The sequence below is a fragment of the Anthonomus grandis genome, chromosome 10, assembly GCF_022605725.1.
Source record: "Anthonomus grandis grandis chromosome 10, icAntGran1.3, whole genome shotgun sequence".
NCBI classification, from domain to species: Eukaryota; Metazoa; Arthropoda; class Insecta; order Coleoptera; family Curculionidae; genus Anthonomus; species Anthonomus grandis.
In genome coordinates, this window is record NC_065555.1 from 10,665,660 (window position 1) to 10,678,310 (window position 12,651).

Genomic DNA, 12,651 nt, shown 5'->3' on the forward strand with positions numbered 1-12,651 from the left:
TTCTATTTTGCAGTGTTTTTTTGATAAAATGGTTGGAAATCGATCAATTAAACCCGTACATTTGAATGTATGTTTGGAACGGTCCCAGACTGACGAAATCAACTTCAGACTAAGTTTATTGCATTATTAACATTAATACATAGTATTTGTAGGCAAAGCTTAGTAAAGGTAAAAGATGATTTAAAAGTAAAAGTCTAAATATAAAGTTAAAATTCTAAAACTATACATATACACACATAATAAAATGTTACCTTAAATAAGGGATTCAGAGTACATAAAACTTTGTTTAATTAAAAAAGAAACTTAAAAATATACACTATATGTAAAAAGGAGAAGAAAGTTTACTCTCAGCCATCTCCAATTTTGAAAGAGTTTTTTTCGATTGATCCTTTAAAACTTGTAAACGTTTTAACACTCTTTATATGCACTGGAAGATGGTTAAATATTTTGATGTTTAGATAAATTAGAGAGTTCATTGGCTTCTTGAAATGGGCAGTGGGATATTATTATTTTGTCGGGTAATTTTGGATAGGCAGGGTACCATTATAGTTTTTCCTCCATGCTCTCTAACTAACACGATCAAGCCTTAACTAATAATTATTTAAATAAAATATGTTATGGTTAAATATTTAATTGACTATAACTATTCTGAAATAAATTAGTTATAAATGAAATAACATGAAACGGCTTTAAGTAAAATTAGGATCAAAAATAAAAACAAGCACTTTGAAAAACAATGAAATTGATTTGTAGAAAATATCACAGTAAAATTTAATAACATATCAGTTAAAAACTTAAAATAAAATTCGGAGAATAACAAACAAGACAAATAAATGAGAAATAGATTACATTTAAGCAGGGCTCAAACGTTCATGGCAATTTCCAAGCATGTTTGTTGAAGATAACAGTAACACCTTGGATGTCCTGCTAAATTATAGCCTTAAATAAACAATATGCAACAAAACCAGACTGAGCCACTGCCTTGATAAAATTTTTCTGAATGAAGACTGTCACGCATTTAGAAGTCGTTTGATTGAGAAATGTATGTGACTTCCTACTACTACTATTTATGTTGATGTAAATTTATAAAACAATATGTAGTGCACTTAGACCGGGGTTGAAATATATGAAGGTTAATAATAAGTAATGATAGTCTTTGACAAATGAGAGGGTCGTATGATTGGGAGTCGATCTTCACTTTCTGTGGAAGGAGTATATGGACAGTAGGCATATATGGCGGATCGACTTGCAAAGAATTTATATCTATTACACTATTTAAAAAGTTGCATTGTACAGGACCCAGTTCTCTCATTCTACTTTGCAGTCTTTCAATCTGGTATGTCCTATGCTGTTCTTGCTTGGTAACATGCTGCTTTATATTTTAAACCAAAGAATGGCTCTAAAGCCATAGTGACAAAGCTGCTGATTACATTGCTTTTGATAAATCGAAACAAGCTGCTTCAGTCACGTTACCACCATTAATGCCCGAGTAGAAAGTCTCTAAAAACTCAAAAATGGCATCACTTATGCTAAGTTTCTTGTTAATATTTCATCCTGCTTTTCTTTTTCTATAAGTTTTAATTAGTTGTTCCACAATTATGAAACTCGACTTTATGAAATGGAATAACTTTTTTTTTGTTTAACATAAGTAATTTTCTTAAGAGTTTTTTTTTATAGAGAGTGGCAAATTAATATATTAGTAGCTATAATGAAGTAGAAAAAATCGAAGCGTCACTTACTTCACCCTCCATCTAGAAACCAAACTACGAATCTTTTGAGTCAGTTTAACTCCATCGGTTTATTTTAATTAAAAGTACATTTAGCAAGATCAACATTTCTTATTTTCATTGATCAAACTTTAATTAGATAAACCCATTCTTTAACACAACTGATTAATTAAACAATCCAGTTAAGTTCTCCACTCTTCAGGAATTTTTTTTATTAAGTAATTCTAGTTCTACAGTATTTGATTTATAAAAAATCTAAGTACTAAAAGTGATACGTATATAAGATTTGCATAAAACACGTTCTCCCTTAATGCGTATGTACATACTTTCAACTATATTATTTCTAGACCAATGACATTTTTTCGTGGGTAATATGTGTCCATAGCTACGCCTGCTTTTATGCGTTGACCCTTTTAGTTCATCACATAAAACAGTCAAGGTATTATTTACAACTCTTAAGCAAATTAAAGCTATAAGGGCCGAGAATTGGGTTATTTTAATTAAGAGATAGACGATAATAAAGACGGCTTCTTTGAACATGCGAGAAAACAATTTAGCCACCTTTAGCGGTCAGAGTTCGATAGGGCGCCAAATAGGTCGTGACGAAATAAATAGTGTTCTGTTTAATGTTCGTTTTGTGAGTTGATGTACCGGACTAATTTCAATTAAATACAAGAATTCAATTAGGGTGAGTAATTGTCCACAAAGTACATTAATCCATATACATGTCAGACACTTTTTTCTTGTAGTTTAATTTATAAAATACGTTTTTGTTTGATATATACGAACTTTTTAGTGAGGTGAAGTTTGAGAGGACGCCATGAACTTTTTGCAACAATGTCGAAACTCTATAGGATTGAACCTATAACAATGTTCAGTGGGCTATTTAGGAGAAGAACTCAACGAATGCCATATTATTATGTTAAGAAGATTTTTATATTATTGGAGAAAAGACATGTTGTTTATCCATTGGCAATATTTTTATTAGGTAAGTCTAATAACTTAAAAATATCTAATAAAGCTCAGTCCATTAAAGCTTACACTTTATCTTAAGATTACCACTTTACGCATTAAGAGAATGTAACCACCTTATTCATCTCCTATGATGGTTTTCCCTAAAATCTATTACAACTAATGTCATAGTTATCAAGTGGAAAAATAAAGTTTAGTGGAAAATAGATTTAATTTCATTATGGAAAAATAAAATAAAAATAACCGTACTAACACCAAATATTTTTTAAAGAAAATCCATAAATTCCAAAGCAAGAATTAGGAATCAATGCTAAAAAATGCCCAGTTCTTTTATCACATTAATTTCGTTGTTCGATTATAAAATTAGAGAATAAAAGTTGATCCCGCTTTGTCATTTTTTCCAACAATAGATCAAAATAAAGATGGAATGATATTGGAATTGATATGGAATATATAGGTATAAAAAATGAATGTTGAGATATAGGTAAATCAAAAATGTTAATTAGTTAATAAATGTACAAAATTATCATTTGCATAAAAAATTAATTTTTAACCAAACTATTGCTGATACAATAGTGGACAAATAATTAATTTTCTTAAAACCAATAATAATTTAATAATAATCTTAATTAAAGAATATTCCTTTCTAGTATGTAGCACATTCCTAGAACAAGTTCTTCCACTCGATTTTGATTGTACTTAGGAATATTAACTATAGGAATATACCATAAATAAATGAATTGTAAGCCAGTGGGCAACCAAGGAAGCTGTTAAATACATAGGTCTCCTAAGGGACCGATCGTGTCCCACTTAGGGTAACCAGAGGCCAGTAGCCTTGGAATAACCAGTGAGGTACTTTGGTTTGAAAGACTTTATTCAAGAATGTCGCTAAGTAAACTAGGCATTACCCAGATATTTGCACCTAGCGCGAGTGTGAGTTGGGCCTTTTTCCTTACTAATATGGTGTGTAGTTTCGTCCTCCTCCCAAGACCATCGACATTTCAGGTTGTCCGCAATACCCGTGGTGTGAAGATGGTGTCTTAAATGCTAGTCCGGTTAAAAGATTTGTCACTAGCCAGATTTCGGCTCTCTTTAAGCACAGTAGTTGTCAGGGGAGACAAGCAGAGGGGCCCACGTATGTGGGCCTGTCTCATTCCAGGTACGTCTATATACGGAGGGTCCGCTTATCTAGCAGATTCTTTATTGATGCAACAGCTATACATTTGGCTATACTGATAATATGTTCGGGTCCTACCAACCATTTCGCAGATCCCAGTCTATCAAGGGAGTCCACTTCCTCGTTTCCGGGATAGCTTGTGTGGCCAGGCATCTAGACAAGTTGAATCCTGCTGCCCACCTTTTCGGCCATAATAGTCTTAACGGCAGCCCTGATATCCGATAAATACGACAGTATTAATCTGCTCAGTTTTCAAAGTTGCAAAGACTTTCAAGCCTGAAAGACAATAGCGTACTCATCCAGCGAGTATGCCCTGCTGGTAAATGGGGCTTCACCACAGAGCCCTGCACCAGCTTTGTTGTTTAGTATGGAGCCATCTGTATACCAGATTGTCCCCCTGTTAAGCAATGGAGGTCCATTGGAGTCTTGCCACTCCTCTCTGCCTGCGACATGGTCACAAAACTATTAAAATCCACTGTCTCAGGTAATATATCTCACTGCCGATCCGAAAGAGAGGACATTCCTGTACCACCTGTGACCAGATTTTTGTATGACCAGTCTCACCAGTTCGTACTTCAGGGTCTGTAGTCTAGACGGAGTCCTCATTGCCTCGAATTGCACCAGAAAGTGTAGAAGCGGGAGATACGTAAGGCGTTGAACTCTATCCAGTTAAGTTTGAATTTTTTCATTCTCCATACAGGACTACCAAATGATAGCCTCGTATGTAAGAAGAGATTTATCAATAGATGAGTAGATCCAGTGAAAGATGTTAGGTTAGACTCCAGGTGCTCTTAATTCTAATGTCTGCATGATCGTACCAGGAGAGTTTGGAATCTAATGTGATTTCCAGAAATACAACCGTCTTAGAGTATTACAATTGCACGCCTTCCAGAGACACAACTGATGGTGTGCCAAAGTTACATCTTAGGTACATACATTTGTAGCCACATCTCATGTCTATTAAAATATGTCAATCGTGAAGGGGATTATGTGCTTTTTTATATAATCATGAGATATTGTTTAAACTTTTGTTTGTAAAATTATTTTATTACGGGCAGTAGAAACAAAGAATATCACTGTTTAGATGGCGCTTTTTCTATTTTTGAAAATGTAATATATTTGTTTTTGTATTTATTATGAATTTACTTCATAGCCTTACGGAGAATCTCTAATATTCATCATATCTATTTATTTTAGTTATACATCACTATGAAATAATATAGGGTACCCAACCAAAGTTTGAAGTCGATAAAATATCCATTATTAGCGCACATTTTTGCTTACTATTTGCTTGTGCGTTAACTGATTCAGCGTTTATTGGTACAGTTGAATAGAAAATGTTATGCTGCTCAACATTTGACATATCAAAATGTAGACGATTGATAGAACTTTATTAGTTCAGTTACAGTAAGTACAGTTGGTCAAGGTTTCTGTAATTCAAAAATTCGGCCATTGAGAGAAAAGAGTTTCATTGCAATGACCGCAATGGAAAAAGCAAACTTGCTGGGTCAGATGTTCGCATCAAACTCTACTGCGGATCTTTCACAAGGCCGACTTTGCTAAGAAAAGCTTTTTCAATGCTAGATATAGTCTTGCATCATAGAGATCTTGAAAAACCTCTTAAAGGGGACACCAACAAAGCCCTGATATAATACCGCTAATAGTATTGAAAAAGTGTGCTGTCATGCTGACACCATCGTTAAGAAAACTCTATGCTCTTTCATACAGAAGAGGTCTCTTTTCTGGAGACTGGAAGCTTGCGCGGATTCAAGCGATACCCAAAAAAGGAAAAAGGACAATACCCATCAATTATCGTCTGATTGCTTTAGTCCTTGCAATCGGCAAGGTAATGGAGAAACTTGTCAATCAGCAAATTTTAAAATACCTGGAGTCCATGAACATCATTAGCGACCGTCAGTATGGTTTTCGAAAACACCGGTCTACTGGGTATCTGTTGTCCTATGACACGCATGTTTGGACTGAGGCTATCGAGAAATATGGCGAATCCTGTGCAATAGCTCTGAATAGTTCAAAAATAGGGCAGTGGATAGGGACTGGTATGAAAACTTCTTGAACAAACTGTTGCTTGGTTCAAAGCTTGCTCGAGAACCGATCCATCCAGGTTGTCGTTGATGGATACACCTTGCAGAACTTTCAAATTACCGATGGTGTCCCTCAGGGATGCGTCCTGTCCAGTACGTTAGTGCTTTCCTTTAAGTCGCCCAACACTACCGTAGGCGTCAGATAACAGCTATGCAACACACTTTGAAGCTGCTTGGTTTCATCCAGAAGAGGGGCCTAGTTATTTCTAAATCTCCTATACATCGCTCGCTATACGCACAAGATATTCTCGACAAGCAGATGTGACTCATGAATATCGAGTGTATCTGCAGATGCCTAGAACATTGCTATATGGGAACTCATTTTTATGGAGAATTGCATCTATAGAACTAGCTCACAAAGAACGTCGTTCCTGAACAATACAAATTGCATAACTTTAAAAAAAATATATTTAGGCATCTCGTAGCACTAGCGCTACTCGTGCTCGAGTATACCATGGGATTTGCTCTTTTGTGACAGTGCCTTTCCGTAAAAAGAAAATTAAAAAATGCAAAATTAAACTGGTTTCTTTCTTTCGGTTTGTTTTGAAACTAAAACATTGTAAAAGCCAATAAAAAAAGTTGCTTAATAAAAAGCCACGTTTTTCATTCTGGCACGGTATTATATCTTTCTTATATATGGTTGTATATCTACTTACAGGTGTATAGAAATAATTATTTCTAATCTAAAATCTAATTCTAGTATTTTTAAACAACTTTTATTACATTATCAAATAACACTCAAATATCTTTATAGTTTTATTTAACGCTTTTATTTTTTATAGTTTTAGTATTGTCTGGTCACATCCTATCCCTCCAAGGCAAAAAAGTAAGCTTCGAAAACCAACAAGTGGCCGCGACCACAGCAGCCAACGTGAGTGACTTTTTTCTAACTGCAAGCATAGTTACATTTATTTTGTATATGCCGAAAAACAGCGAGGACTTCTTCCAGTTTTTCTCCAAGCTTTATCCCGAAGGAAATCAGCTATTCGGACCTTTACTTGCCATTAAAAAAAATCATTTTTGGAGGAACTTCCTGATATGCAACCTCTGTATCGGGAGCCTGGTCAGCCTTAACGCCTCATTCTTTTTGGTTAATTTCGGATGGTCAACATACAAATATGTAATATTTAGAGATTTAGAATTCTACATGTATAACTTGCTGCTGTTATTGCTGTTAGCTTTAGTTAGAAAACTCGAGATGAGATTTGCAGAGTTAAACGAATTATTGGAATATAAAACGGAGCATTTTTTAAAGACGAATAGTAATGCTAAGCAAAATGATGATGAAGCTGAACTTGATAATAGGCTAAGTTTCATTTTAAATTCGGAACACTTTTATAGTGTGCGAACATTTAGGACTATGCACTACGATCTTTGCCGATTGGTTAAGAGGTTTAACGAAATGTTTGGAAGAATAATTTTGTCGATGATAGTATTTAGTATAGCGAATATTTTAGCTAAGGTGACGTTTATAATTGATTTCTATGTAACCCCAAGGAGTGAGGAAGAAAAGCATAAATGGTCACTATTCGTTGGGATTGTTTGTGCATGGATATTTGCTAATTTAGTAAGTTTACTTTAATATTATATTTTATACTTCTAATATTATATTTGATCATTACCTTATATGTATTAATGGATCAAGCAAATTTAAATAATAATTTTTCATTTGTAAGCAGAAATTTACATAGTTATGAACAGGGCCTTAAATTCGATATTTAAAAAAAATATTCAAATTTGAATCTCGAAAATCATCAAAGATATAAAACGTCGGTTAATTTATGGCAATATTGCGTAATTTGATGTTTATTAAATAATAAGAATATATTTTATTTATCATATCTTCAAGGGTATTACAAATAAATTAGTTAAAAACGTAATCTACTATATCTACTTAAAATTTTATTTATCAAGAATCAAAGTTTGCGCCAAATGTGATACAGGCACATATGACATACAGGATGAACCTAAAACAACTATTACAAACAAAATCTATACTAGGTCTCAAATATAAGAATAAAACTTAAAACTAAAATTAAAATAATTAAAACGTAAACTCAGGTTAACACAGTAAATAGAAGAAACTTAAAATTAAAATTATCCTGGGGCTAAAATTGTAAAACAAAATAGTACCAAAACTGTAGAAAAAAAATTAAATATAAAAGACACTCTTTAAAAATTTCGTACTTAAAATAAACGTTCCCAAGAGCCTTTTGATCTGATTTAAATTATCACAGTTTTTGATGTTAGCTGGAAGATTGCTAAGCCTCTAAGAGGGATCGACATGAGCCTAATGGAACAGTTGAATAAAATATTACTTCAGCTATCTGTAAGAAATAAAAAATTGCAAAAAATTGTTTGTTTCTTAAAGGTAGTTAAGAACAAATCACTTTTTCGTCTTTAAGTCTCCATCATCAACTATCCATCGCTAAACTATCTTGCTTAGCCATCGACTTAAGCAAAATGGCTTTAACTATTGCACATTAAGAGATTTTCATATGATATTATAGACGTTTAATATAGTTGATTTCTGTAGTTTTACAATTAAATATGGCGAAAGACGAGACGAAAAAAGAGATTTAGGTATGACACACCTGGCTATGAGACTATATTAGAAACAAGAACAGCATTTTCTTTCCTCATTGGCAAGATCGTTATATTTTGCTAGCTTTTTAGTAGCAGATTGTGTGTGTTAGACCTTTGTCAAATAAAATGATACTGGTCGATTAGCCGAAATTGTCCTGTCTATAATAATACTTCAATCCCAGTACAATTAATAGTGTTTAATTTTCCAGGATATTTTCGGGGGTATATTGATAGTGAGAGACAAGTTCTGAGTAGCTGGTGAATTATCTTGCCTATACAGTTCTGGCGATGGAAATATTTCATATTGGCAAGGGATGGACAACCTGCTGTGAAGTGCTGTATTGTTTCTTGCGAGCGGAGAATTTACACAACTATCATCTACTACCGCATCTCTGACAATATGTTTCAGGTAATTTCTAGTAGTTATGACCTGATCTTGAATCGCTCACACAAATCTTTCGGTTTCCTGGAATAGATCCCAATGAGTCAGCCAGTAGTTCGATGTAACTATACCGATATTTTCGGCACTGAGTTGATTTCCAGGTAATGTTGAATCTGGTCTACTTTCTCTACAATTGGTTTGACATTAGCTGCCTGTAGGTGTATTGGAGTATATTTTTGCCGCCAAAGTAGCCGCTTTGTAGAATGGAAAAATTCAGTTTTCTGAAGGAAGCCTTTTGCTAGTTGACTATTTTCTTATCACGGAGAGATGAAATATCAAGTACCCCTCTACCTCCATGAGCTCTTGGAAGCGTTACCCGTTCTATCGCTGATTTCGGAAGGTGGGTTTTGTCCTTTGACATCATTGTTCGAGTATTTCTTTTAATTTTTTCAAAGTGAGTATCCATCCATTTGACTATTCCAAATGTGTATGTCAGCTCAGGTATAGCATAAGTGTTGATAACTTTAAACATTTAGCCTCGGATTCAAGATATTGTTATTAACTAAAAGAGCGATCCTAATACAATTTATGTTGCTCATTTTCAACATCTAGTTCCGGCTTATAGTTATGATATGGTACCTTGCAAATGCCTTATGGGTAGCTCAAGTTGCTGCTTGTCTGCTTCATATGTGGCACAATGAATGTCTGATGTTTTAGCCTTTCTTAAGAAAAAGGATCGCAAGTTACTTATTTGCTGAGTCAGTTGTTTCCCTCTTCCTCAAATATGTCATGTATGTATGTATTATTATTATTATTATTATTATTATTATTATTATTATTATTATTATTATTATTATTATTATTATTATTATTATTATTATTATTATTATTATTATTATTATTATTATTATTATTATTATTATTATTATTATTATTATTATTATTATTATTATTATTATTATTATTATTATTGTATTATGGACACACATCTCAGCCAATTGGTTAGATAAAATTCACCTTCTCCGGATATAAGTATCAAAGGGTTTGGACTCTCTCGTCATGCCTGTAAAAATTATTTTATGATGTGGCAAAAGTGTTTAGAATGAACTGCTTTTTGAAGGGTGCAGTCCCAGTTTTAATATGCTAGTTTCTAGTGATTCAACAACTTCGACCCTATTTACATCTGTCGGATCTCGAAGGCTAGATCTGCATATTTACTTACCTTCTCCTGATACTTACTTAATATGTTTTTTTTTAATAACGCGAGGTCTATTAAAAGTACCGAGTTTACTCCTTTATCCACCACCACAATATCAGCTCTGTTACTCGTTACCATGGTCTGTCGTTAAATTGAAAATAGAAGGTCTTTCTGAAAACTCCTTGTTTTTTATTATGAAGAACATGAAAAACAATTTTAGAGAAGCAAACCTTAAGGTATATGGTCAGGTATGTCAATATTCAGCATACTGCTAATGCCATTAACGATTTCTTTTTAATTTTATATGTTAGCATCTAAATTCTATAAAAATTCATGAGAACAATTTAGGACAAATGTCAGCTGTTAATATATTCAATAATTTTATAATAGGGAAGATTGGTTTTACGTATTGTCACAGTGTATTAGGTACTTTAATAAATAAAAGTACACAAAATAGTCGAATTTGCAAATTATTTTCAATGCCTTTTGAAATTGCCTATTTTTTTTTTAATACAATTAAGATATTTAAAAAATATGAAAAAATTGTATATTAGTTTTTCTGTCCCAAAAATCACTCAAACGGATTTGGGATCTAGTAATAAAAGCAATTCATGATATATGTTGGTAATAAAAACTGTTTTTATACTTGGGATATCCTAAATGGTTGTCGCTTATTTAGGAATTATCCTTGAAAAAGAAAAATTGTTTCTTTAATTAATAATGCTCAAGGAATTCAAACTGCTGTAAATCGGATTTTTTGTTTAGGAATTAACACCGCAAGTATGCTTTAAATATATTAATTTTTTTGTATTTTAGGGACAAGCTTACCTATTTTCCTACTACGGAGAACAAATCACCAAAGAAGGAGAAAAAACTACCAGGACTTGTTTTTATTTATTAAATAAGGTGCCCTTTCAAACGAAGAACGAGGATGAAAATCTGGTTCAAGATGAACTAAAATTATTTGCCCTTCAAAGCTACTCCAACATACCTTTCCTTTCGGCAGGAGGATTTTTCGATATCAATTTTAGAGTGTTAGGTCTAGTGATATCTAGCGTAACATCATATCTTATGGTTATTATTCAATTTCTCTTAAGACCGCAAACGAGTTAATACCAAATTAAAAACTAACTAATATATACTTAGTTAAGCAGTTATTGTAAGTTTGTTTTAGTAAAACAATTTCAAATTAAAAATAATTAAATTCTATAAGGATTTTATTGAATCTAATCATATGGCTTATTTCTGTAATTCTAAAATTGGTAGTGGCAATATTTTAAACAGATTTGAAGTTTGAGAACTCATAGGAGAAATCCTTTTTAATGCTTATGGAATAACGGAGTTTGGAAATAACATCTGTAATATTTAGATATAATATATGGTAAGGAAACGTAGGGAGTCTTATAGTTTTAACAGTCGGATATTTTATTAGTCTCCAATCCACTTCAATGGTTACATCATGTTAGTCACATCAAATTTATTTAGTATAACATGTTTACATACAAAAACTATTAATTTAAATAAATAACATAGATTCAGTTTTTTCGAATAATGGATCTGAGCTCATAAATACTCCATATTATACTTTTTTATGTTTATCTATTTTATAGTAGGTAGTTGTATAAAATCGAATATACAGACCAAATATATAATATATAAATGATAATACCTTTCTACTAATAAGATTTATTTTTAAATAATATCCTTAAAGTTTATACATTGACTAGATCCTTTAATTCGATAAGGTTTTTATCGGGCTCTTAAAAAAGCGACCAAAGGCCGATTTACCGTAAAACCCAGTTAGTCAAGGGTCTAAAGCGGATACATTTGGGTTGACAAAAATTGATACAACTCATTTTTATTGTTATTACATTATAAATACATTTTCATTTATAATAAATCTTTAATGAAAAAATCATCATAAACAGATCTGAAAAACAGGTGGAACTCATATTTATAAAAGCTTTTTGAAGATCAAAGACCGGAGGTCACGCACTCATTGTTAAACGGACGAAGCTACAGGCCGATCCATACTTTTCTACGAGGTAGAGATAGCAATAAAACAAATTTAAAAAAACCAGTAGGACCAGACAATAATACAGGCTGCCTTTCTAAAGCTATTGCATTATAAATGAATATCCTGGATTGCCCAAAAACCTGGAGCAAAGAAGTACGACGAATATCGGACTACCAGTTTGATGAGTCATATGCCAAAATTGTTTCTTATAATCATTGAAGAATTTACAACAAATGCAAGAACAGGTATTCGAAAACCAATTTGGTTTTATAATTAAAGTCCGATTTAGAGACGCACTCTTTGGAGTTCAAGTCCTAATCCAGAGATACAGAGACGCCATTCGTGATGATCATCCAGGATATTTACTGGAAGAGGCCGGCTTGCACTATACAGATAATTTCGAATAGTAGCTTGGAAGCACTGCAAGTACAGTCAACAATATGGTCTTAATATTAACTTTATATATTTAAAGGTTTATAATATTTAAAGA

At 32.7% G+C, this 12,651-nt stretch overlaps 1 protein-coding gene across 1 annotated transcript; it reads left to right on the top strand.

Annotated features, from left to right (window-relative positions):
* The first annotated feature begins 3,743 nt into the window (after nucleotides 1-3,743).
* Nucleotides 3,744-11,257, top strand: LOC126741385 (uncharacterized). The gene is made up of 3 exons (XM_050447779.1): nucleotides 3,744-3,858; nucleotides 6,761-7,545; nucleotides 10,961-11,257. Exons 1-3 carry the CDS (start codon nucleotides 3,744-3,746, stop codon nucleotides 11,255-11,257), a joined length of 1,197 nt encoding a protein of 398 aa, XP_050303736.1.
* The last annotated feature ends 1,394 nt before the right edge of the window (nucleotides 11,258-12,651 follow it).